This window comes from Centrocercus urophasianus, unplaced genomic scaffold, assembly GCF_019232065.1.
Source record: "Centrocercus urophasianus isolate 14NV4802_14NV808 unplaced genomic scaffold, USGS_Curo_1.0 seq_5, whole genome shotgun sequence".
NCBI lineage: Eukaryota > Metazoa > Chordata > Aves > Galliformes > Phasianidae > Centrocercus > Centrocercus urophasianus.
In genome coordinates, this window is record NW_024885088.1 from 4,528,931 (window position 1) to 4,556,160 (window position 27,230).

The 27,230-nt window shown below is 44.2% G+C and overlaps 1 protein-coding gene across 1 annotated transcript in view; it reads left to right on the top strand.

The window, feature by feature from the left end:
- Window positions 1–1,480: 1,480 nt before the first annotated feature.
- The window catches only part of PARVB (parvin beta), a 59,239-nt gene continuing 33,489 nt past the window's right edge, over window positions 1,481–27,230 (top strand). The window contains exons 1-3 of the mRNA XM_042835124.1: window positions 1,481–1,669; window positions 22,392–22,481; window positions 24,708–24,778. Of these exons, the coding sequence (XP_042691058.1) occupies window positions 1,555–1,669; window positions 22,392–22,481; window positions 24,708–24,778 (276 nt within the window). The 5' untranslated portion in view covers window positions 1,481–1,554. The remainder of the gene's footprint in view (window positions 1,670–22,391; window positions 22,482–24,707; window positions 24,779–27,230) is intronic.

A 27,230-nucleotide genomic window follows, 5' to 3' on the forward strand; every position in this document is an offset into this window, starting at 1 on the left:
GCCACTGCCTCATTGCCCTCTGAGTAAATAATGAAGTCTCCCTGGAGTCTTCTCTTCTTCTAGCTTAACAAGCCCAATCCCTTCAACCTTTCTTCACAGGAGAAGTGCTCCAGATCTTTGATCTTTGTGGACACTTTGGGCCACTGTGGACATCCTATGAACCTATGGACCATAGGATGGTCACAATTTGGTTTTTGTCTCGCTTGTTTTTAGAAGAGTCAGATTCCGTCCGAGAGGCTTTGCCTAGGTTTTCCCAAGCTGTTGATCTGACACCAGTCCATTTTTAAGCCTGTGTGTCTGGGGCTCCTGGTGGGAAGCCTAGCAGGGCAGGATCACTGCTCACCAGCCCATCTAGAGGAGCCTGATGCAAATCTGGCCCACAGCTGCTGATGTGAAGATCTGAAATAGACATTATTTAGTAAAATATTTTACTGAAGCTGTGTGGAAACACACACTGTAATGGTAGTGCAGGGCTGGAGGAAATTCCAGATGGGGCAGCACTTCTCAGAGAACCTCATTCATCTGAGGTGCCTTCATCTCAAAAGCCTGCAATGCAGGACAGCACATGGCCAGTGCTCCTGTTCCTGGGCTGCTTTGGGTGCTAGAGCAGAAGCATATGATAACCTCTAACCTAATCCATTAAAAGAAGAACATTAATAGCAGCTGCAGGTGCTGCTCCAGACTGGTAAGTACAGCTCGGATCCAGGCTTTGCATAGTCTCTGTCGCTCTCCTCTTGATTTGCAGAATGAAGCAGGAGGTGTGAAGCCCCTGAAGGGACCCAGTAGTTCCAGTACAGATAGAAAACCTATTAGAGGCACACTGAGGTGAGAAAGCATTGTTTTCTTGAATGCCATTAGTCATTGTGTAAAATAATACTTTCAACAAGGAAAAATCAGAGCAATTACATGCAGATGAAATGGTAAGTAACGGTGTCCTTGTGCCGCAGGGGACTGGCCGAGGTCACGGGCACAACTTTAGGTATTGCTTCAGGAGTTAAGTATGCGCACGAGAGCTTGCAGGGTCCAGCCTGACGCTAGGGACTCTCGTGGATCTGCTTTCAGTTCATTTCACAGAGCCCCCGTCAGGCTGCCCCGCGCTGTAACGAAAACTCTCCGGGATCTCCTGTTTCCGTGCCCGCCCGCTCCGCCAGGAGCGCAGGGGCTCTCAGCCCTGGTTTCCTCGCCGCCAGCAGCACAGCTGGCTGAAACTTCACGTTTCTACGCTATTTTAATTACGTTCTTTGAGGCGCTCTGTCTGCCGGCGCCGTGAGGAAGCAGCCCGGCTCTCCCCGCGCCGTGCCGGCTCGCCATGCGGGCCCGCCTCCCGCCGTGGCAAGGCGCTGCGGACGGCGGCTCCCAGCCCGCCCCCTGCCCTCCGCCCGCCCGCCGCTCGCACGCCCACCGCCACCCGTTCCCGCTCCCCGCCGGCTCTTCGCCCTTGCTCGCGGATCGCCAGGCGCTTCCACCGCTGCTGGGCTTTGTTCGGCTCCGCGAACCGCTTTAGCGCCCCTCGGGCAGGGCAGAGATCGGGCGGGCTGCCCCGGGCGGAGCCCCATGTCCTCCGTTCCTATCCGCTCCCCGACGCTGCGGCCGCACAGGATGAAGAAGGACGAGTCGTTCCTGGGCAAGCTCGGCGGGACGCTGGCGAGGAAGAAGAAAGCCAAGGAGGGTGAGTTCGCCCGCGCGAGGGAGGGGAGAGGGGAGAGCGCATCCGAGTCCCCGTCCCTCCCGGGCAACCCGCGGCGGGAGCGGCGGGGCTGAACCCCCTTTGTTCTCCGGGCGCGGGAGGGCCCCTGCCGCCGCGGGTGGGCGTGGAGGCGGTTGGGGCTCTTCGGTGGCCGCTGAGCGGCGCCGGTCCCGGAGGAGAGCCCCGGCCCCTGCTTCTGTAAAATAAACTTCTGGGAATAAAGGTGATTGTGGGCGTCTTTATTTCTCTGTAGAGGCGCGAGAGTGGTAAAGCTGCGAGGGAATGATTAAATCCACCTGTGTTTTGTTCCCGGTCTATCCGTGGCTTTTACAGCTGTCTCGCCCGGTGCTCTTCCATAGAGGCGCAGTCCTAGTGCGCCAGCCTGGGTCATAGAGGGCACGAGGGTGCTGGCGTTCCCCTTCTGTGGAGGAGGTCCTGACAGTGGGGCTGCGCCCATCCCCGGGCACACAGCCTGGCGGGGCACCTCTGCCGTGGCCTCCTGGCCGGGTGCTGCCGCCGCCGCGTGTTTTCCCGATCGCCTGTTCGCACCAAAGGCTGTGCGGAGATAGGACTGCGTGCTCTGAAGCGGCGCGGCTCCCTATCTGCAAAAAAGTTGTCTTGCCAGCGGACTTGATAAAGATGGCCTGGCCCTGCGTGTGTGCAAACTTTTCCCCTAAGTGTCTGCTGCTCCAGGACTGCGCTCTTGTCGCCCTCTGATTCCCTTACTGACCCCATGCCCGCTTCTGTGGTGGAACTCATCTCCTTGTTCCAAACCGTGGCCGTCTGCACATGTGAAATCTGGATGTTGGTTCCATATGCCTCAGTGCAGTTGGGCTTTCTGCTGGGCTAACATCAGCCTTGGCTTGTTCTGGTGCCTGATGGATGTGGAGCTGGGAGGTAATTCCAGTGCCAGTCTTTCTGAGTGTGCTTTGCCCTTCTCTACTCACTGCCCCTGATATTAAGAAGGCATTTTGGTAATACTGGGGATACTTGCCCTCAAAAATGCAGCTTTGGGAAATTGCTTCTATTCTCATAGCTGTTTTGGTGTGGCTTTCTGGTATTTCCCCTGTTATCTATTTTTAATCAAGTTTCTCTGTTGTGGTTGTGCTGAAGAGCTGCTGAAACAGCTACGCCTTTTTGGTGATGTCACTTACTGATGAAGGAAGGTGATAGAGAAAGCCCATCCCCAGGAGGGGATGGTGGCACGTGCTTGGAAAACATACTTTACTTGGAACTGACTTTCAAACCTGAACAGGTTGACAGCTTCGATTCCTCAACAAGAAGCTTCAGCATGGCAAGGTGATGTTTATTAGGGTATGGTCTGAGGCCACTGGCTTGGTTTGCTGCTTTGGCAGCCCGTGTGGCCACAGCTCCCTTTAGCTCTGGGATAGCAAGTTTCAGCAGCTGCCTTTGGTGCTCTTTGGAGACTTGTATCTTGCAGTGACAGCGTGGTCATGCTTATGCCAGTGTGAAGGAAATGGAAGTGCGTGACTCAGCTTTTAGTCAGAGTATTCCTTCCAGTTTCACAAGGGGAACAGAGAAAAGACAGCGCCCATGCCTGCAGACCACCTCCTCTGCACAGTTTATGATGTGTTTATGCACAGCACTGTGGTGCTGCTGTTTTAAGGGGAAATAGCTTACTACTCTTCTAGATTCTCCTCTGTTGGAAGTTTTAAGGCCTGTGGAAGGCATGCTCTGCAGGTTACTGCACACCATAGTGGGGTAGCTCTGAAATGTGGGCCATGGAGAACACAGCTCTGACCAACGGGACGAAGGGCTCAGCTGTGAAGAGGTGCTGTGCTGGGATCAGCGTTGGGGAGAGAGGCTCTTCCAAAGCTTGCACTGGGACATGGACACAGAAGCAAATTGCAGGGCTGGAAGCTCAGTCTTGGTATGTGATTGTGAAGCAGAAGTAAGTTGGAAGCTCACTAAAATGGTACTGAATTGAGTTGACTGACCACATAAGAACTGTACAGGCAACTTTCTCCTGGGCTGAGGAACCACTCCACCCGTGGGGACTTCCTTGCTTCCCTTCAGGCAGCTGCTGCTCAGCACTCAGTGGACCAGCAGAGGTCAGTGATCTTCCAAAACTAACTACTGTCCTTCCCACCAACTGCTGTCCCCAGTAGCAAGCTGAAAGCTTGGCTGCTGACTTGCCACAGGCAAACCATTCTTGCCTCTAATGGCATGAGAAGTAAGCAAACCAAAGCTCTTAACACATTTTACTTTCGCTAGCGTGTCTTTTGTATCACAGCATAAAGACAGGCCTGCTATGTGATAGAATAAGGGGGAATGGTTTTAAACTGAGACGGGAGGTTTAGGTTAGATATTAGGAGGAAGTTTTTCACACAGAGGGTGGTGACACACTGGAACAGGTTGCCCAAGGAGGCTGTGGATGCCCCATCCCTGGAGGCATTCAAGGCCAGGCTGGATGTGGCTCTGGGCAGCCTGGTCTGGTGGTTGGTGACCCTGCACATAGCAGGGAGGGTTGAAATGAGATGATCATTGTGGTCCTTTTCAATCCAGGCCATTCTATGATTCTGCAATTTTATTGCCATCTTGACTGTATGTGTGTACAGACCTTTAAACTGGTCCATGCAGCAGTTGGAGTCCAGTTATATTATCCTTTTATTGTTTGTGCATGACTTGGCCATGAGCTATATAGCTCACAGAATCACAGAATGGCCAGGGTTGAAAGGTACTTCAAGGATCATGAATCTCCAACCCCTCTGCCACATGCAGGGCCACCAACCTTCACGTTTAATGCTAAACCAGGCTGCCCAGGGCCCCATCCAACCTGGCCTTAAACACCTCCAAGGACGGGGCATCCACAACCTCTCTGGGCAGCCTGATCCAGTAGAATGATGCTGAAAAAAGGTTTTATTACTTAATAGGGGTTTCTTTTTTAAATTGTGATTGGCAGCCATGCCATAAACAACTGTTATATGTGGCTATCAACCCATAAGCAGTGGAGTGTAAATATTTTTTGGCAAAGTCCTTCATAACATGCTGTAATCTATTTCTAGGGAGCTTATGTTCAGAGGAGTGTTCACTAGGCTTATCAAGGCTGTCACTGTAAGTTTGTAACTTTTCTTTACAGTGGGATGGTAAATACCCATTCCTGAGTATGGTGATGATAGTGACTATGGTGATATTCAAGGTGTTGACTGTGGCTTGTTAGTAACTTTGCTGCTACTCCTGCTTTAGCAGCATGGCGTGTGTAGTGCTTTGTTAGCAGGTGCCTGGAGATGAGGTAGGGTTACGATTTCAGGTCCAATTCCTCAACATTTTAAGAGTAAGATTCTGTAACTGCTTGGAATACTTGGAATTTGTCCCTCGAACCTTTGCTTTACACCACTGCTTTTTATACTTTCGTTTCTGAATTGTTATGACTGAACTGACTTATTAGTCAACGCTGGCTTAAAAGAAACAACAACCACTGTTGTTCATCGGGAAACAGTTTTAAATCCAATTTCCTACAGCCATGGTGTGTGATCTCACTGTCTGACTCCTTCCTTCCTCTTCCTTCCTAGGAATGTTTTTAACCCATCGTTTGGCTAAAAAGGAGAGAAAACTGCCAGCCATCAGGATGATTAAATGACCGCAAACTTTGTCAGAGCGAGCGACCAGTTACAACAGAAAGATCTCAGTGGAGCACCAGCGCAGGAAAAGCTATGAGTGATCTCGAGCCATGTAGGATAGGAAAAAAACCACGTGGGAGGGAAGCTATAAGGGAAAAGGAACTGTCTGTGGGGAGAGTGCTGGGCGGGGTTGTGTATTTCTTGATGTTACAATAGGTTGTGACACACACTGTGAGAAAAGCAGGATGTGTTAATTCCAGTGCTCATGTCACCACCTGGATTACAGTTTTTCCCCGCATGAGGTTATATGGAAATGTGCATAAAATGTTCGTTTGCCTGGTGTTACTTTGAAGTACCTTTGTCTCGGTATACCTTGGGTATTCTATGCAGATCTCTGCCAAATCAGCTTTAAGTAGCTTAGGAAACTGTTGGAGTGCTGATAGAACCCATAGCAGATGCTGGCTGTGAGCTACTTTCCAGACCCTCTAAAATATACAGTTCTGAATAATGCTGTATTTTATCTGCATTGATAAAAGGAACTAAAAAATACACGTGTCTCCTTTTTCCTGTTGTTAAACAAGTGATGTCCTTGTACTGAAATAAAGGAGCTATTTTGCTGCCAGTTTCAATGCTGGGTTACTTCCAGTCCTTTGATTTCCTCATGACACTGTAGGAAAGACGTGGGCAGCAGGTGTTTGGCAAAATAAATTTTCTATTATTATCTGTGTGTGTATCTATACATAGGTTTTGTGGAGGAATCAGCCAAGGAAATACAACATGCTTAATTTTGCTCAGTGTTGTTTCCCAGTGACACAATTGAGGGTGGACGTAGAGATTAGGAAAATGCTCCAGAAAAGAGCAATGTGTGGTGCTTGTCATCAATGGTGGAGAGAACTGACTGCTGCAGGAGGCAGCTGCATAGTATAAAGCTTTATGCACATCAGGGCAGATTGAAGGAGTGATTTTAGGGTCTGTGCCTCTGTGTAACAGTGAGATGCTGTATCTGGGAATATTTTCCTGCCTCTCTGGTGTTGGGGTACTTGGGCAGAGGTGCTAAATTACCACCTGTATCCAGCAGCACTATGCAAGTTGAAGCTCATCTCCAGATTGTTCAGGTAGAACTGCTTGTGCTGCCCAATCCATTTCAGCTTTCTTGAGGGAAGAACAGGAGGAAATAAGCTTACAAGCAGAATTAAATTGGAAGAAATTTGTTTCTTCGTAGTTCCTTTAAAATTGATGGGGCTGCTTGTGCAGGTAATTGCTCTTCGGAGAAAGAATTGGTTCAGAAGCATGTTCCTTAGATCTACCTCATTGCCTCTTTGTATGATGAGTACATCTCAACTCCAAGGTGTCCCCTTGAACACAACAGGATGGGAGAATTGGAGTTAGCTTGGAAAACAGATCTCATTATCTTTCATTTGAACAGGACACGCTGAATGCTGTTAGAAGCTCTGTTTCAGTGCTGTCTGTTGCATAGTCTCTAGAGGTGTGTCGGTGTGAATGCGCTGCAAAAAATTGAACTCCTCTGTCTCAGTGTGTTATAGCTTTGCTTTAGTGGCTGCTTGAGACTTCTAACAGAAGTATTTAGCTTTGAAATGATTCTGAGAGGTGCCTTTGATGTAGATCCTAGAAAGATACAAGACTGTAAGGCAGTCTTAACTTAATCTTCATTCACCTTGCAGGTGGCACTCATGCTGGCAGTGTTATTTATGTTGGGGATTTGTCCTGCTCACAAGCATTCTTTGCCAGGATGGATGGCTTTTTGTGCTGGCTGTGCTCATGTGTCCTACCTCATAAACTGGTGCTGGAGGAGTAATTACTTGAATTGCTCTGATGTGGAACTGGCCTTTGGTGTTCGGTTGATGCCCATGCTCAGGATAGAGTCTGCTGCTGCTGAGTGCCTGTGCTATACTCCTGAGGGGCATCTGCGTTTCTGACAGGCAGTGAAGTGCTGAGTGACCTAAAGATACCTGCTGCTCCTGCATTTCTCACCTGAGAGGAAACAAATCTGCCTCCCATAAATCTCTGAGGTACAACGTGATATAAGCTGCTTCTGGTTGCTTTTGGCTATCAGCTGACCTGATAATCACTGTGTTTTAAGGCTTTTCCTTTTAATAAACTGGTGGTAGAACTTGCTCCATCTTCTGTTAATCTCCGTGCTTGTAGTGTATGGAATTGAGTTTGCAGCTGGATGGAGAGACAAGTACAGAGTGCAAAGGGTTGAGTTCTGTGTTCCTGGTTCACTCAAGAATGTTTGCTGCAGTCTGAGAGGATACTTGGCAGGAAGCACATTGATTTGTGCATCATCGTGGGCTGTTGCTGCTGCAGTACTTGATCAGAAGACGAGATGGATGCTGGTTAATCAGAATTATTTGCTTTTAAAGAGAAGAATTGGCATATAACGATATTGAAGCCACATACCTTTCTAGATAATGCGTACACATCCATATGTGCAGACATAAGCACATAATTCAAATTGAACTTTCTACTGTAAATTTAAGCAGAGAAAGAGTCCTAAATTTCCAGTCAGAACCTGCAGCCTAATTGCTGAGTTTTCCTGTAGGGCTCATTTGTACCTCTGACCAGATCCGTCTTTAGTCTTGTCTTGCTGATGCAGTTCTGATGTTGTATTCTGTTCTGGCAAACGTTTTATTGTAGATAGTTTATGTCAGTGTCTCCACCAAGAAAAACTTAACGTGCACAAGAATGATCTTTTTAACAGTGTCATAAAAATCATGTTTTACTCTTGTAACCATGTCAAGGCGAGGATGGTTTGTCCTACACAACTTTAGGTATCATGTCTCACCGACACAGTAGAGTTTCCAATTACAGTTGAAAGTTTTTCTTCCACACAGTCTGCAGCTAGAGCATGCAAAATAGCTCTGCTGCTCTGCGATCTGGATTGAAAAAAAATTACTTGCTGTTATATAACAAAACCAGACATTTTAGAATTGCTTTATCTTTGAAGTTAAAACCATTAAAATAAAATTAATTGTAAGAACGCTGGTATATTTTATCGTAAAACCTTCGCAAGGTGCTTATTTATGCTTTCAGATTCTTAGAAATACTAATGCAAGGAATTAGAGAGTGACTTCTTTTCTCCTTAAAAGCTAAGCTACCTCACTTCAAGGCAATTGTCCAGCGATATCTGTTTCTCTTCATTTCTTCTAAAGGTTTTGTTAATGTTGACATCTTGGGAGAGACTTCCTCACGCAGGCATCTGGCAGTTTCACTTATGAGGAGCATATGGATGAGCCCTGTGAGACTCTGATGTATGGAGGGCTGCATGCGGAGCTGATGTGGAGCGGGGGAGCTGCAGGGTTGTGTGTGACCTCATGCAAAGTCTGTGCAGATGCTGTTTGCTCAAGAATGTGAATGGGGGATCCCTGATCCTGCTGGTGGGTCTGTGCAGAAGATTAGGCTGTGTTCTGCAATGCCTGTTATCGCACAGTTTTAAGTGCTTGTATTTTCTTTAAGAGTTGTGGTACTTCAGATCTCCTTATAAATACACATATACCCTACTGATTTGCATGCCGGCAATACAGGAATCTAGAAGACTAAGTATAGCTGTGCATAGCAGTGCATATGTATTTTAAGAGCTGCTACAGGCCAGCTGATCCAAAAAACACAAGAAGCTACTCAAATTTTTCAGCGCAGTGCTTTGAGCTTTAGATCATACCTTGATGTTGGAAGATCTGGGAGATTAGCTGGCAAGCTCTTTTCATGGCAGAAGCATGTCTGAACAACTTGTTGCTAAGGGATCTGAGGTTATATGGTCTGCAGTGAGGCCAGCGAGAGGCAGAATCTGCTGGTTAGAGGGTCTGGTGTTTCAACAGTTAAGAGTTTTGCGATTTCATTGGGACGAAAATTTTGTGCGTGTATCTTCTGTGTACAGTTGTCATGAACACAACTGAGAAGCTTCAGGTTTGTAGGCTGTAGAAGCACAGTAGCTGGTACTTGAAAGCTGCTCATGAGGGATTTGCTTTTTGTTTTCAAAGGGAATCATGTGGTCAAATCTTTGGGGCACCACTAGAAGTCTTGACTTGCCAGCATAAACCTATGAGGGGTGGTCTCTGTTGGGATTCCTGGGAAATGATATGTCAATGGGAAAATAATAGTACTGATAGATAGATATATGACATGAACAAATAAGGAGGAAGAGTCTTCTTCATGTGGCATAATCTGTTTTTGTTGTTGCCCATGCTGCTTCTGATAATGCTGAAGGCTTCAACCTCTCCTTATAACCCTGGGCTCTCTTTCCATTTTTAACCTTTCTGTGCTCTTATGTCAGTGGTCTTCACTTGGTCTTCACTGCACCAGCAAGCTAAAGCCATCTCTCAAACTCCTCACAATTGCTTTTGGAGGCCAGAAAGCTGGTAAAAATGAAGGAAGGGGAGATGGTGTCTTTTTTTTGCTCTGACCTCTGCTCATTGTCACAAACATCCAGGTTCTTTGTGTGGATGGATGTTTGGTTGAGGAAGGCAGCAGTTTAAAAGTCAACCACATGGCTCCAGACCTATATCAACCCATGCTAGTCTAGACTTGATTGATGGTGTGGGTTCTGTCATGGTACAGATTATCTGTCACGGTGTTCACTGAAAGGTGCCTTACTCTGCACCATGCTCCAGTTGCACTCTTTGTTGTGGTGGCTTTTGTGTTTGCTTATCCGCTCTTGTACATTCTCTGTCTGTGCTGTGAAATGTGCTGTATGTGTGCATTGTTACTGATGAAGCTTAGCTTCTCCCTCAGGGCACTGCAAAATCAGGTGATGCAATTGTCAGATGCAATTGGCTGCAATTTGCAAAGTATGCATGTCTGCAGCAGGTTTTTCCCTTGGTATAGGGCACATACATGCAGCGGCCCTTGCTTTATGTGCTGCCCCTGTGACTGTGGTGTACGTGCCTTTAGTAGTCCTCAGACGTGACACTGGCTCTTCCCTAGGCTGAGGATGGGAGATTAAGGGAAGTATGGCATGTGTTGTAGCTAGGAGGGGAGAAGGTGAAGGGCAGGGTAAGCACTGGGTTGGCTCTTGAGGCTTCTGCTGCATGACAGGCTGCCCAGTGAGAGTACACACCAACTCCACCTCTGCACCCTCAGCTGTGGGCAAGGGAGCTAAACCAGCCTGACTGACGTGGGTGACAGTGACCCCTGTTTGCCTTTGGGAGTGGGCTGAGTGTGGAGGGGAAACAGGAACTCTTTATTGTGCAATCTGTAGATCAGTGACCAGCGGATCTCTCTGGGGTGAAGTGCATTCAGCCTGCTCAGATGTAGGCTTCCTAATTTGGGCTCTTGTTGATGAAGTAGAAAGCCGTGAGAAGACAAAATTTTTAACTTTTCTTATTACATATGTAAAACGTATTTTTATTTTTAACTTTTTTTGTGTCATACATGTATATATAATTAAAGTGGAGAAATATTTGGCTAATATGTGTGGTTTTAGTATTATGTAGTTTGAATCTGTCTAAGTCTTGCTCTGAAAGCCAGATGTGGAGAGAACATACACACCTGGCAGCGTGTGCTGGCCTGGAGCTGTGGGCGCTTAAATCACTGTCACTTCCTCATGGGAGAACATACATCTGCACAGCAAAGCTTCTATTTATAAGTGCTGGACATGTAATTTGTTACTGTACGCCATCTGTGGGCTTCTCTCCAGAACCTTTAGGCTCAGAAGGGAGGCCTTACCATGTTGTTCTGGTTTTGGCTTCCTCAGGGGCAGTTGAAAGGATCTTTGGGAATTCAGGTGTACCTCTCAGTGATTTTTTTTTTTTCCTCCAACCTGGCTTCCTGACAATCCCTGAAACCTGTCTGGTGATCAGATACAGTTTGTGTTTTGTTTATAACATAGGCAAGCTGCTCTGACTCCTGGAATTCCAGTTCCTTCTTTAGTTCTTTCTTTCAGTAGTTGAACCGTAATGAAATACAATGGAAAAAAGAAATAGTGTTTTATCCATTATAGCTGCCATGTGGCCTTATTACTGATCTTTTTATTAGCTGAGGTGGTTGCATACATGATCTCTTTGGGGTAGGAAAAGAAACTGTAAGAGCTGGATGAAGAGGAGAGTGATTCTGATGTCTTCATGGAGCACAGAGTCTTTTTCACTGGCTTTAAATAGAAAAATGTGTAATCCTTAGAAAGTGTCTTTCCACTAGGTCTGTTTGGCAGATGTATGTATATATGTTATTAAACAGATACAGACTTTTGTCACTTTTAAAATAGAATGGTGGTGTTTGGTCTGAGGCTTGCCTAGTCCAGGACACAGATTTAGGGACAGTGAAGCTTTGCAAATTGATAGTGTTTCCTTCAGAACTTGTAGAATAAAAGAAAGTACCAGGGTGTACAGGCTTGTATTTCCTAATTAATATTCTTCCTCAGCATCAGGGTTGTAAAATCGTCCCTCATGGCTATTGCTGGCCTTCTTCTCCATGCATTGCTCCCAATACTTTTGTAGTGAATTGGTTCCACTGGAAAATTAGGCAGGATGCAGGAGTGCATAGCTATGTCTTGAATCTCTAATGAATTCTGTCTGTCAGAGATCTTGACTGTATAATGGAGCCTTATGTTTGGGAAAATAGATTTTAATAAGATGCGAGATGTCATGCTCAGATTGGTCCTGCTGTGCCAGATGACTGTATCTGTCAGCAAACCAGGCTGCCTCAATTGCATGTCAAGCAGTGTCTGATGCACGAACTGTTAAGGCATTTTTTTGTATGTGAAAGTGGAGACAGTCTCAGGTAATCTCATTAACATGGCAGTAGTCCATGTTCGAGCTGGACCTTTGCAAGTCCTTGCAGCAACATTTTTCTGAATCTGTGGAGCTGAGTCCTTTGAGGGTCCCTTGACTGGGGCAGAGAGATGGTACAGGAAAGATGAGAGGCACTGGCCTTTGGTACCCACTATCTACTCAGTGGTTGAAGTAGAAAGGTTTAAACTTGTTTCCATGAAGTGTCTGGGATAAGTGGGTGCTTGAGAGATTTTCCTTTTACTACTCACACAGATTCAGGCTTACAGTTTTCCCTCTTGGCCATTTACAATGTGTCAAGATTAGGCCACAGTCTTGAAAATATCTGCTTTTACTGCAATACTGCAGGTGTAGTTGTATTAACTCAGTGAGAGGTGTAGCTTAAATAATCATTTTGGATCCTATCATTATCATCATTATCATTTAGTTTAGCATCATCTGGTTTAAAAAATGTGGTCACTGTGGCTGTTCTCTGCTGACATCAGTATATGAGCTGTAAGAAAGCTAAGGAATTGTGTTTGACTGAGCCATTATTTTGGCATTTGTTTGTTTTATATCCTGTCTTTTCAACTGTGTATTCCTGGTTGTTTAATTCCTGTCATTTACATGTTAACCAGACAAGTCATAGGCACCACTATCTGCTGATGTAGTTCAGGATCTGTTCTTCAACCAAAAAGAAGTGTGTATTTTTTTTCTGTAAGTATCATGTATGTCTTTTCAGTAATTGCAATTTTTAGTGACTTTCCCTTCCATTCATGGTGTTATGCTAGAATCCTGGTAGAAGGCATCCTCAACTGGGCTCCTTTATTTGATAAACAAAAGTGATGTTGATCCAGTAGTTGGTAAGAGGACTGTCAAAGAATGAAAACACCTGAGCATGTGAATTCCACTTACACGCTGAATGCACAGGCAGTGGTGAGCACTGCTGTTCCAGAGAGGCCGAACAATTTGCTGTGTTGCAGCACAGCTACCCAGGTGATTCTACAGAACAAGATTTGGAATGTGAAAGATTTCATACTTATTGGAAGAGCACAGTAACTGATCCATGTGCAAGAAAATGGGGTTAAAGATCCTGCTGTGACCCTACATAGAGTCTCTGCCTGAGGGGTGGTTCTGCTGGGCAGGTCCTCAAGCCATCTGCCATGCAACAAAGATGGGCAGCTGTCTCCTGGATTGTAGTAGCAGGAGGACAGCCAGTGGGTTGAGAAGAGTGATTGCATCCCCGTGCTCAACATTTCCTAGATCCCAGTTGGAGTACTGTGTTCAGTTTTGGGCTCCTCGGTACAGACTGTACTTTGGAGCACGTTCAACAGTAGGCCACCAGGATGACTTGGGGCTGGAACATTCCTGCTGTGAGGACAGGCTGAGTGAGCTGGGCTTGCTGAGTCTGGGGAAGAGGTGAGTTCAGGGAGATCTTCTATAAGCAGCCTTCTAGAGTCTGTGATTACTGAGAAGATGGAGCCAGATTCTTCATGGTTGTGCATAGTGGAGGAAAGAGAAAACAGGAATAAATTGAACCCGGTGAGATTCAGACCGGAAAAAGGGAAAAAACTTCTTAATGATGAGGACTATGAGGCCATGGGACAGGATGCACAGAGGCTTTGTGCAGTCTCCGTTCCCAGAGGTTTTAAGATGTGATGGGATAAAGCTCTGGACAGGCAGGTTTGATCTCAGAGCTGACTGTACTTTGAGGAGAAGGCTCACATAGAGACCTCCTGAGGTCCTTTCCACCCTGAGCTTTTCTTCTGATCTCCTGTGGCTTCCTAGGAAGTTAGATTCAAGGGCTGCAGTAAGTGCATTTCATGAAAGGCACAACAATGACAAGTCTATGGCATAATGATTTCTGAGCATGTGGGTGTACACGGGAGCTTTGTTTTCCCATCAGGGGCCTTTGACTTTTTTTGCATAAGGTACTAGTAAGAGTACAATTTTTTTCCTCTCTTTCTCTGTCTGCCTTTCCACTGAGAAGGAAGACATGGATTTTACCACTTTGCTGCACTGACTGCTTCTTTATGTGAGGGAGTGTCAGAGAGGCTGTGTAGTTGTAAAACTCTTGGGAATGACCAGAGCTGAGTTCAGAGGTCTTCAAATACCTAGCCTCACTGGAAAGCCACCTTTTCTAGCTTTGGAGATGTGATATTATCTGTGTAAAGCCTTTAAAAGAGACCACAGAAAGCTGCATGGCACACTGTATGAAGCATTGGCATGCTAACCAAATAAGCAGATAATGTAACTGCACTTGTTTTTGACACTTGGTGAAACGTGACGTTATCTTGTATTGGCTTTTGTTTCATGGTCACATTTTCTTATTCCTTGAGGACTGTGTTGGGGAGACTGAACTCGAATGGCAATGTGAGGCCTGGCTTCTTTTTTTCGGTGTGGTGTTCAGCAGCATGGTTAGGAAATGATAATGTCTCATACTTAAACCAGGCAGAATTAAGTGTCTGAGTAGTCTTGTTGGAGCTATTACTTTCTCTGTGCTTTTCCCTTGTGGATTGACTTTTATCTGACCGTGGGCTCTGAAATATGAACTTTCTGTTACTGTGGGGTTTGTAGCTCTTATCACTGAAGTGGTTGCCTTGGCAGTCTTCCTGTAAGCAACAAGTAAAATAATTTTCCACATATCACTGGTCTGGAAACCCTGAGGAAACTTCTTTGTATTTTTTCAGTTTGCCTGTTTAGTGAGATCTTTCAGTTCATTTTCAGTACATATGTTTACTGCCTTGGATGCAGGCAGGTAGGAGCAAAAAGTACTCAGAAAATGTTGTGTTTGCTGTTTAGAATAAAGTTTGAAGTCTGAGGCACTGCATATCCCCTCATTAGTCCTGTATGTTCTGTTGAACTGAAATGTAATAATCACCAGAAAATCCTAAATATACGTGTTGCAAACACAAGTTTTTTTTTCAGAGTTTTCCTTGTCTTTCTGAGTGACATTGGGGCAAGTCCATCAATTAGTCATATGCAGTTTTTGTGGTTTCCAGGATCATTTATCTCAGCTTACTCTTCCTGTGGAATCAAGCTGCACTAGCAAAAAAAAGATGCTTTTTTTTGAATTGCAAGTCATAGCTCTAGCTCCTTTCCATTTGTCTAGAGCTTGTTTGTTGACTTCTGTGCCATCAGCTGGAGAAGACAGTGCTTTTGTGTTACGTTATGTGTTCATCTGCCATCACTGCCTTCAAAAGTGAGTCTGTTCCTCTGTACTGCTCTTGACATATTCAGAAAAAGAAATAACGTGAAATGTTTTTGTGTTTACACAGTGGACTGCTTTTGGTGGTTGTCAATCTCTTTGCCCCTTTGGAAAGGGGGTTAAGGATGTGGGGAAGGTGGTAAAAGCAGGTAAAACTACTCTTGCTTCTAGTTGGCTAAGTGGGTTTAATTCGGGTATCTACAGATGAAGTCTCAAATCATGAGGGAAAGGCAGAAAGAAGGCAGTGGAAGGATGGAAGTAAATTCAATCGTATAATGAATTAATTGCCATGAGCAACAGTAATGACTTTTTTGATACTGAGCTTGATGAATTTTGAGCTGTTGGATTTGTATATGGGATCAGAGAAAAAGCTTGGGGGATGTGTTAAACTTCAGTGCTGTTTTCTCTGATATTGTCATGTTGGAGAAAACAAGAATTGGATGAATGGACTGGGCATCTCTGTGCCTGAATGATGGTTTCAGCTCTGCTACTGACTCTCAGTGACTGGCTTTGGTAGGACTCATCAGACTTGCGTACCTTAATGAGTTGATTCTGTTTTTTGGAGTTGGTTTTGGTTAAAGAAGTCTTTGTGATGCTTGGCGCTCCTTGAAATCAGTCTGCTTTAGTAGGGATCTCAGACCAAGCCCCTAAAGTGTGAATGTGTGGTTCCCTTATCTTTGGTTTTAGAACTTGTGACATTTGCAGTACTGTGGGATTAGCAATGTAATGTCAGTGCTGGGAGACTGAAGCAGAGCTGACTAGTTTGGCCTGTCTGCAGAGTACGCTACCGAGTGCTACTTTCCTTACTTGAAAACCTGACCTGTAGCTTTATATATGTTTTAAAACATCATTCTTTTCCTCAGTCTTATTTCTGCCACGTTTTTCTATTCAGCCACTGTGTATCTGCACGGTAAAATTTAACTTTATTTTTTCCCTGTCTCATCTGGTTAGTTTCAGCCACACTGTGCCCATGCTGTGTCGTAGCATGGGTTCTGTGCATGAAGAGGAAGGGGTGTGTGGCAGCAAGGGATGGAAGTGAAGTCTGGAGTGCCCCTCTGCTGGCAGCCTGGATGCCTGCCCAGTGCAGACAGCTACGTAAGCATGGCTCAGCACAGTAATTAAGGAAACAGGAAGTAGGGACTCGCCACAAAAATGATGAGTCCCAAGGTGGAGTTTTTGTTTCAGCTCCAAAGCTCTCTATATGCTGTGTTTAAGCATGCATCTTGCTTTTCTGCCTTACGGAATTTATTTCTTTGGGTTCCTGATTAAGTGTTCACTGAGTTCGTGTTAGACTTATTGCATGAGTGAAGCAGAAATGCACTAAAATAGACAAGATAAGTTCTGGCCTTGTCCTATGCAGCTGCAAGACTGGAGGAGGGTTGATAGGTATGCTGGAAAGACCCAAAGCTGTACAGAGTGGCTCTGCATTGGTATTGTGGGCTCACCTTGGCTTTTATCATTATCAATCTGTGCCCATGCAGCTGTGGGTCAGCTCCAGCTTTGTCAGGTTTTACCAGAGCCAAATTAATACCTGCATAAGGGTCATTTTTTTGTTACTCAGCAGTACAGTGGCACTCGTCAATTGGCTGCTGTGTTGCCTACAGCTGGTAGGCTAAGGGGAGGTTTCACAGTGCGGTTTGTGGCTGGATGAGGGCTGGAGGTTCCTTCTGGCGTGGCAGCACCTGTGTTAGCATCCATGGGGCTGTGCGGAACATTGAGTTGAAGCAGAGAACTGGTTCAGCAGGCAGCATCTGGCTTTATGTGGAATTCAACTTTCCTGCTGCATTAAAGTGAGCCCTTCCATTATGGCTAAAAATCTTTCTGCTTCGTAATAACAGATCCTCATTTGGTTTGGTTTGGTGTAGCGTTGCCAGTGCTGGCAGTGTTGTAAGCTGCTTGTGGTTGCTGTGGTCTGCTTGGAGCCCTTTTCTCCCAGGTTATGTCTTGCCACCCTTAAGGTTGCCTTCCTCATTCTGGGGTACTGTTACATATGAATAGCTTGCTTAGGACAGCCATAGCAGTGTTGGTATTGTCTCAACACAGGTGTCACCCACCAAAAATGCAATATTTTTTTCATCACCCCAATAAAAAATAGCTCGCTAGGTAAGAATTTTCAAGGGAGAAAAACTGAAAACAGTATTTCACTGTCACAAAACTGGCACAAAACAAAGCTCCAGTTTTTTGTAAAGGTTTCTGACTGGTTGACATTATTGCCTGCACTAACATCACAACCGATACTGTTTTAACACTGACAAAAACAGGGGGGTGATCTTTGTTCAGGCAGTCACAGAACAGGCCGCGCTCATCCTTTTAAGTTTAACTTGTCCGTATCTGCAACTGTGGCTTGCTTGTTGAGACCGAAGCAAAAGGATTATTACAGCACTTTTCCAAAAACTGTCTTTAGCTTTAAGTTTCTACAAGTGGCAAAGTCTGGCTGTTGTGGGTGCCTTTTTTGCTTGCTGGGGCATACAAATAATTTCCCTTATTACTCTACTGTTTTGAATGCAGTCTCTCAGTGCAGTGCCTTTATGTGGATTTGAAGCAGTCTTTCCCTTTGATCTGCCAGGGGATTATTAATTCACTGTTGTAATTAACGGAGGCTTTGTCTTTCTCCTGCAGTCTTTATCAAAAGATCTCAGAGCCTTTTGTAAATGTTAAGCGATTTGAAATGCGGCAGAGGCTGGTGAATTGTGTGTGTGGTTCATCCCTAGAACAGAGACAAAGGGCCTCACTGTATTTCCTTGCTGTATTCCCCGTGCTTGGGGACTGTTTGACATGTGCCAGTACAACAGTCTTCTTTAGAAATACCAGTTTTTGCCAAACTCTCTTTTTTCTTTTTTTTTTTTTTTTAATGTTGGCTGTTCCTTAGGAGGAATTGTCTGGTGTGTGCGTCCCTCTGGAGGAGGGAAGGAGTGTTGTGCCACTGGTCTGCATGGGGTACCAGTGGAGTTTTATATTGACTTTCTAGTTTTCAGAACTCTCAGGATTTGAGTTGCAGGCAAGCAAGTAGCTGGTTGAAAAAGTACCACTGGTCCTGGTTGTATCTCTTTGAAGAGCAGTGAGACTCTGGGGGCATGAGAAGAGCTTTCTGTGCAGCGCTGGTTGTACAGTCTGTGCACGTTTCCCTTTTGCATGCTGCTGGTACCAAAGAGGATGACAGTTACTTGAACAAGTCGTGAATAGTAGAGCCAAGAGTAATAAAGCAGCACAATAGCTTCCAAAGTTAGGGTTTAATCATGAGATGAAAGTATAAAATATAAAAGCTGTGGTCCAGCAGTGCTAAGGAGACAGCTCAGCATTGGTTGAGTTAGAAGGAAAGCACTATACCCAGAGCCCTGTGATGGTTCTGTGGCAGCTGCTGCTTTCTGTGGGGGAGACTGAACCCAGTAGTCAGAAATAACCAGGGCTAAAATTAAGTAGCATTTGCTTTTGTAAGAGGCTGAAGCTTGTGGATGGCTTTTGAATAGCAAAGCAGAGACCAGTAAAGACTTAAGAGATGAACTCCACTGTATCCTTTATATATACATATATATATATACATATATATAAGACTAGAATTATTAAGTTGAAGGGGAAAAGGATGAAATTGTTGCCATGTTTGCTCCTTCTCAAAAAGGAGAAAGGAGAAACTTCTTTCAGTGCTCCTGCTGACTTTAAAGGTCATTTCCCTACTGTGAGAGATGCTTGACAGCTGTGGTGGTGCTTCCACCATCCTGCAGCTGATTGCTGCTGTTCTTTGCAGTTTGCGTTTAATCCCTTGCATCAACACAGCCTGCCTGGCTTACAGATATAGTGCTGTTTTGCATGTGTTTGTGCAGTCTGGTTGTTATATTAATTTTTTGGAAAGGCCAGCGCAGCTCCTGCCGTGACAAAATTGTGTTGACTGCTGGTACTGCCAGGGACTTTTAAAACGTCGGAGAGCTGCCAGGAAGCCCTTGCTGCTTTCCAGGGGACTGGTGAAGAAGTAACCTTTTTCTTTTGAATTTGAATTTCTGGATGAGGGAGATACTTGGGGCTTTGGCTGAATGCCTTGGCAACTTGCCCATCCATCATTGCTTTTGCACTCTGCTAGAGCTGGTTGCCAAGGGCCCAAAGGAGTTGGGATGCCTAGCCCGCTAGTTGAGCATCAGCTCAGCGGGGGGATCCCAAGCCAGACATCTGGGAGGAATCCCAGCTAGTTCTGCCCAAGCTCTTTCCAAGGCACTGTCTTTCTGGATCTGTATTTACACCTGGGTTGCTCTGTGCAGGTTCACAACTCAGTCGACTGTCAGCCAGTGTCACCTTAAGGCTGTGAGCATTTAGCAGAGCCTGTGCTGGGAGTCAAGGTGGGGGTATGCTCTCTGAGCAGGGGACCATTTCCTGGGTGCTAGGGCAGTTTGCAGGAGATCTACTGGCATGGCTGAGTGATGTCTGCTATGGCATGCTGTGCTGGTGCAGCAAACAGACCAGTTCAGAGCAGAAACTGTGTCTGCTGGAGCCAGTCTGGGCTAAGTAGTCATAGTCTGTGTTTGTGCTCCATCTCCTGCCTCTGCTGTTGTCCCCTACTGCAGCTTTCCTGGCTGCCCTGTAAAATGGAATTATTGGGCTTTGGAGAAAGATGTTTGATGCAGATCTCATTGAGAGTACAGATGAAGAATTACTCCAGTGCAACAGGAAAAAAACATTTCTTGCAGGAAAGGGCAGAGGAAAAGAAGAGGGTCTGTGAATGGGCAGGCGGATAGCAGGCAAGAAGCAGCAGCTGTACCTCAAGTGGGACTTAGTGTGGCTGATGTGCAAGTCCAACTCTGATTGCGCTAAAATGTGCTCTTGCATGGGCAACCCGTTTCTTTACTGTAAGCATAAACCTTACACTGAAAATACTGTTTCTGGAAAGTTGCAGAGGCTAGCATTTGCCGGTCTGGCCACAGGAAACTCTTAGCAGAGAAAACATCAAAAATGCTGTCTGTGAAGGACTGTTAGTGTCCTTGCCCTAGCCAGCCAGCAGCCAGCCATGCCAGGTGCTCGGCCGTCTCCAGAAGTGACAGGGACAAGGAGGATTCCTTGCTGGGAGCTAGTCTCAGGGTGCCTGTTCCCTTCTTCTGGCGCCTGCCTCCACCAGACAGCTGAGAGCTATCTGAGTGCCTGCTCTGATATCATTGAGCCCAAATTAACGAGGCGTTGGCAGCCTCGAGGCGTCAGCCTCTCATCCAGTTGCTGCTGCCCCTTCAGCACTCAGCCCACCCGTGCCATTTGTCTGGATGCGTGTGACAGACCTCTGGGTGCTGGAAGGGGCAACATGGCAGGACTTCTGTGTAAGCGTCGCAAAAAAGGAGGTATGTGAGGTTACATTTCCAGCAGGAATCTTTTCCTCAGCTAAGAAGGTGGCATAGAAGCTCCCTGTAACACAGGCTCTCTGGGCAGTGGGTTTTGGGAGGCTTGCTACTGATGCAGCAGGGGAGGATGCTCTGGTCCTGTTGTGGCAGAGCCTCACTGGGTTTGAAGGCAAGTACGAGGGCTTTATGTGGCTCTCCATGTCATGAGGGGGTGTTGAGGGTGGGGGCTTAATACACACATCTATATTGATGGTTTTTTTTGTTGTTATTGTTTAGTAAATTGTTTAAGAACAAGATCTGTGTTAAGAAGGGTTCTTCTTGATATTTAAAAAAAATGAGCAAGTATGACGTAATGGAACTTTTGAGGATAAAAACAGTTCAGCTGCATTTAAAAATTTTGTGTCTTGAGGTGTGTGCAGTAATTTGTTTCTATAGCACATCGCATGCATTCCTGGCCCCGAGAAGCTTAGGAAATCTCTTCTGCATTTGTAGAACACTAGTTAAACCAGTACCCTGTCCTTACTGAACACTTGATGTTCACAGATAGAAGCAATGCTGTAAGAATCATAAGAAAGGTACATCTAGAAAGAAATGTGATTTTAAGTGGCATGTGGGCATTTGTAGTTAAAAGAAGGCTTAAAAAATATTCACTTCTGGTAGCTAGTTTCCACCTAATTTTTCTTATGCCGTCTTGTGGATGGATTCCTGTTGGCAGGTCCTGTAGGAGCTGCTTGAGGGAGAAAGCTGTAGTTGGGAGCATGCAAACAGTGCAGGGTAGAGCATGCTTTGAAAGCTCCTTGGCCTGGTGACTGAGGCCGCTTAGCTCTCTGACCTTTGGAGAGCTTTCCCAAACTAATAATGAATGCATGAAAGTGGCAATTAAGTGTTTATTTAACAGTGACGTTTAATCAGGTGATTAAATCTCAGCCTGCAGATGCTGTGTTTGGTTTGCAGTTGTGAACTTTATTCTGCTCCCCTTGAAAAGCTGTGCAGTGCAGAGAGCAGGCCACACACAAATGCTTTTAGCTGTTGCTTACACAGAACTGTCACTTAATGAATGAGTTATTGCTGTCTGTTTGTATCTTCTGTTTCAGACGCATGTATTTTTAAAGGTTCACTGTAAGTAGTTGTTTTCTGTGTTTAAGAGGAGATAAATGTCAGAGACCGTATAAATACTATAATTCTGCTAGGACTTTCCTTACTATGAAGTCCTACAGTACTAAGCAATTGGTTGTTTAGTTCCTCCCATGTAACATTATGTAAGGAGGTATTTTAATGTCCTTCTTAATGATGCAGAGTACCATACTGACTTTCCAAACTGAGAGCTGTATGTTTGGGGGTGTGAAAGATTCCAAATTTGTTTTCACCAGACCATGCTACATCTATTTTTCAGCCACTGTCAATGCAGGAATTAAATGTATTTTCATTATTTGGTAGGATTCTCTGAGGCTTTTAATGAGGCCAGTAGCAAATAGTGACTCGTGTTCTGCTGTTGGAAAAAGTGGTGATGAGCGGTGGTAGTGCTATCAAAAGTGAATTAGATTTTATAGTTAATTGTCTGCTCTGGATCAGGCAATTCTGCAGCTCATACCCCTTCCTTCTGGAGAAAGAAGCACTCTGACATTATTTTTACCATAGTGTTGATTTTCTTGCAAAATATTTTTAGCTGGTAGACTGGTGACTCAACTCAATTTAATAAGAAGCTGTGGATGGATGTTCCTTGGATTTTATTTTCCACTGCAGCTGCAGTCCTTCATTCTGTAAAGTTTGGGTTCATTCTGAAATGGATCTACAAGATACCTGCTCTAATTATGTCTCTTCTGCCTTTGCATATCTGCAAACTTTGTATTTATTTCAGTCTTTCTGTTTTTCCCTTCTCCTCAGTGAGTGATCTGCAAGAAGAAGGTAAAAATGCTATCAATGCGCCAATGAACCCAAGCGCTGTGGACATCCATCCAGAGGATACTCTCTTAGGTACAGTATGCTACAGACCTTGACTATGCAATTACTGATTACTTGGTCAATGAATTTGCAGAGGAATTCCATTCTTCTCTGGTCATCCAGAAAACAAACAGCAAGTTGCAATTTTGCAAAGAATTAGAAGGAAAATGGTGCTGGGATTGTCTGCTTAAGAGTTGCTTCAGTTTCATTAACTCATGGTCCAAGGATATCTCACTCTGTTTTTCCTAACAGGCATCTTCCTTTGGTAAAGAAGTATCTTTACACATATAGGTGGGGAACTGAAGGATCAACTCACAGAAAGTCCATAGCAAAGAGTGTGTTGTGGTTCCTATGGGACCATTAAACTGCCTTGACTCAAATGTATGTGCTTCACTGTCCTTAAGTGGTAGATGCTATTACTTTAGTTAGTTTTGCCTCTTTTAAGTGGTGGTGCAGCAAAATGGGATCTGATAACCAACAGATCAGCATTTACTATGCTGAAATCAGTAATTAGGTATGACTAGGATTAAATATGTAAAGCAAGCAATGCTTTGTAGAAAGAAGATAAGTCTCTTATAGAGTAGCAGCATAATTTTATAGATTTGATAGATTATATTTGATTCTCAAACAGAACTTTATGGTGAATTGTGTGTACTATTATGGGTCAAATCTTGTTCAGGATTTCAGTTAGAAACTTTCTGGGTGTGTAGTGGGTGCCACTTCCTTACAGCAAGACTTCTTGACTCATCCCAATGAATAATGGGGAAGTAAAGGAATGGGGAAAAAAAGCAACAGAAAAAAATCAGGTTTCTCTGTAAGTTTTTTTGAAATTTGTGGTGTGTCTGGATAGAAGGACCTTATTATTATTATTATTACTATTTTTAATAAAGAATAGGGACACTGCAAAATACTGAACACAAATGTCTGGGAAAAGCCTAAGGTAACACACACAGATGGTACAGTTTATCTGAAGTGTGAGTATTAGATTTGTCACCTGAGAGTCTAGCACTGTGATTAGAGTTGCTGTAAGGCTACCTTGGTTAGGGAAGGGACCGAAATGCTGCTGTAAGAGCAAGGCACTGCAAATGGGTCATTGTTGGATTTTAAAGAGTTATTCAATCCAAAGTAGCACTGACCTGACCTTTGGTCATACCAAACACCTATTCTCCTTTGTTTTCATGCAGGAAGGAACTGGAAAATCAAACGGAAAGTAGAATTCTATATTACTTCTCAAGATAAACTTAAGGGTTCTATAGATAAATTAGTAGGCAGTGTTTGCTATCTGCTTGAACAGATCTAACTTAAATCACAGCTGTCAGTTTACTACCAAATGAGGGGTGCAGGGAGAGGTCTACCTCTTGAAAGCATGCAGCAAACTTTAAAATATGAGACTTGCTCCAGGTGTTTATTAAATACTAATATCCATATCTACAGGAGCATTTATACGTGCATGTGATGTATCTGTCCACACATGCTTTTGTAAAGATAATTCTGCCACAAGTTGGTTAGTTGTTAGCTTTACTGAGTGTAAGCTGATTTTGCTTCCAGTTATTCAATATTGAGTCATCCATCCTAAATGTTAATCTTTACATTCTTGCCTCTTGTGGTTGTTTTGCTGGCCATTGGAAAGTATTTCTCAGATCTTTCCATCTCATAGTAATGGAAGAAATAGACTGTTCACATGAAAAATGTATTTTATGTTCCTCCTCCAAACATAAGTTGAACTGATGTAAATTTGAGTCATTTTCATTTCCTAGAAGTTAAGCAGTTCTTACAACCAGGGCCATGTGCATGTGACCCTTGCTATGTGCCAGGTTTCAGGGAAGCAGAATGTGGAAGCACAAACTGTCAGTTGAGGTCTTAGCAGCTATAGTGTCATAAGCTTACTTTGCTTTTCAGGATAGTGTAATTTAGGTAGGGTTTTTAAAAAAAGAAATCACATACAAATTGAGGAGAGAGAGGAAAGTAACCGGCTGTCCTTTTTGGCATGTTAATATTACCATGCTCTACAGAATATGGAGGATGGTCATTTTTCTGATGTGTTCTGAGCTGGAGAAGGTCAGTGGAAACAGTCTTATTTTAGGAAGTTACTATCTTTCTGTGTCTAAAAATGCTTTGATCACTGGATATTCCCCTGCCAGCTTGATGATTGGACACAGTCATTTCTATATCAGCTGACAGGCCACTTCATGAGCAGTAATTGTTGCAGTATTTCAAGTGTACATTTCTTCTAACTAGTTTCCCATTTTATTTGAACAGAGGAGAATGAGGAACGCACTATGATTGATCCTAACTCTAAAGAAGATCCTAAGTTCAAAGAACTGATCAAGGTAGGATATTGGTTCTTTGTCTTTCTTAAAATCTTGAACTACTGAGCCAAAATCATTTACAAGCTGATTACCAAGCATACAATTAAGAAGGAACAATTTGTTACTGAAGTGTGTCTGTGAAAACTAAAGACAAACAAGGCTAAAAGCAGCAATGAGAGAAACAAAAAAAGGCTGAAGGTTCAAGTGCCCATGTTAGTTATGGAGTACAGCTCTACTGCCCATTCTTATACTCTTGTGATTATTAAAGCGAGGCTCAGAGCTTAACTTGGATCTATCTGCAGGTCAGTGCATGTAAATCTAGGTTTCTTGTCTCTGTGAAAATAAGGAAAGAGCCCTGGAAAGCATTAGAGAGATTTCAGAGAAGGCAAAAGTCAGACCAAAATGAGCAAGCGTGTGGTAGGCACACTGCTATTTTTCTTGCCCTGTATTCTGTTGTATTAAAAGAAGAAAAAGAGAAAGAGTGCTCCCACAAATTGTTAGTTAAAGCCATTAGAATTTTTCAGCTTCCATGTTGAGTAACCTGCTGGTCTCCGGGGCAGGGACAAAGACCAACAGGTGAGTGAACTAACGGACAACTTAGGCTAACTATGTACACTTTGAAGCCATTGTATATGTGAAGAAGATGGCATTAAGCTAAGCAGTGATTTGCTCTTCCATGAGAACTTGCTAACTAACAACCTAGTAATTCAGTTGCTTACAAGTTCTTAACCATCAGAGTTTGTTCTGATTATCTTTTATGTAATTCCTACTGTTTTGACTTGACATTTGTGAAAAGAGCCATCTCTCTCCTAGATCTTCAGTTCTGCTTTCAGTGGCTTCTTGGAGCAGAGGGTTACATCCATTCTGCCCTGAATGTGGAAAGTGGCTTTGGTTCTTTGTTTTGCATGGTTCTGCCTCTTATTTTTTCCTTTTCTTAATTATCCCTGTATTTATATTTTATGTAGCAGAGAGGTAGGAAGTAGCCAGTAATTTAACCATAGGCTAGGGCGAGGGCCACAGTGTCCTGAGTGTGTGTTGTGGCTGGAGACACCTACCCAAGATGCTAGCAAGATGATAATGTGTTCTCAGCTGTGCTGTTGTGATGTATGGCTTCTTCCCTCACAGAATCACAGAATGGCCAGGGTTGGAAGGGACCTCAAGGATCATGAAGCTCCAACCCCCCTACCCCATGCAGGGCCACCAGCCTCCCCACTTAATACTAGACCAGGCTCCCCAGGGCCCCATCCAGTCTGGCCTTGAACACCTCCAGGGATGGAGCATCTACAACCTCTCTGGGCAGCCTGTTCCAGCACCTCACCACTCTCTCTGTAAAGAACTTCCCCCTGACATCCAACCTAAATCTCCCCTCCCTCAACTTAAAACCATTTCCCCTCGTCCTGCGGTAATCAACCCTTTCAAAGAGTTGATTCACCTCTCCTCTGTAGGCTCCCTTTAGGTATTGAAAAGCTGCAACAAGGTCACCCTGCAGCCTTCTTTTCTCTAGGCTGAACAATCCCAGGTCCCTCAGCCTGTCTTCATACCAGGTATTTGATCACAAGTGCTGGCAATTCTAAACAAACATGATATATTTATAAGAAGTGTTTTTGCTTGTGATTCCTGCTGCAATTTCTCTTTGTTAATTTAACATCATTAAAAAATACATATATTTTTGTTGTTGGAAACAACCATGCAGCTGTAGCTAGGTGGGTCTGAAAACTTTGGATAGTGTGTCCATCTCAACATAGAGGACTGGTTGCAACACATTCATTTCAGGAAACCGTGTTCACTCTATCTACAAGCAAATGCATCACAAAATGTCTCAGCAAACTGTTCATCTGATAAATCTTTAAAACAAGTGGAATGATCTATTATTAACATTACAAGGATGTGTTTAGGATTACAAAACCACATCAAGAGGAGTTCAGCAAGGAGTTGCCCTCAAATTTTCTTTGTTATTCTAATTTACCTGGGATGTGTTCTGTTTTTTAAATTAGGTGAATTTGCACATTCTTTTTTTTTTTTTTTTTTTTTTGTTAATTCTCAAATCCATTAATTCTTCCATAAGGTGCAGTGGCCTTGCACCACTCTTTCAAAATACACTGTGGTTTTGTTGCTAATAGAGCAGAAATACTGTAATGAATAATTCAGATGAACAAGAGTTGTTGCAGTAACGAAACCAAATGTACTCTGTGATTCAGGAGACTTGATAGTGAAATCAACATTGCTTTTAAATTGAAAATTTTGCTATTGAATTTAATATGAGGTGGTGAGTTTTCCCTGGATGTTGTAGTCTATCAAGGTTATACTTTGCTTTTTTGAAAGGCTGAAAACCTTCAGGAGGAATGAAAATCAGACCTAGAGCCTGAGCATTTCAAATGTACTGCAGAATCACACTCTGGTTCAGTACATCAGTTTGCACTTGCATATAGTGAGAGTAACTTACTACCAGTTAAACTGGAGCAGCTGATGCAGG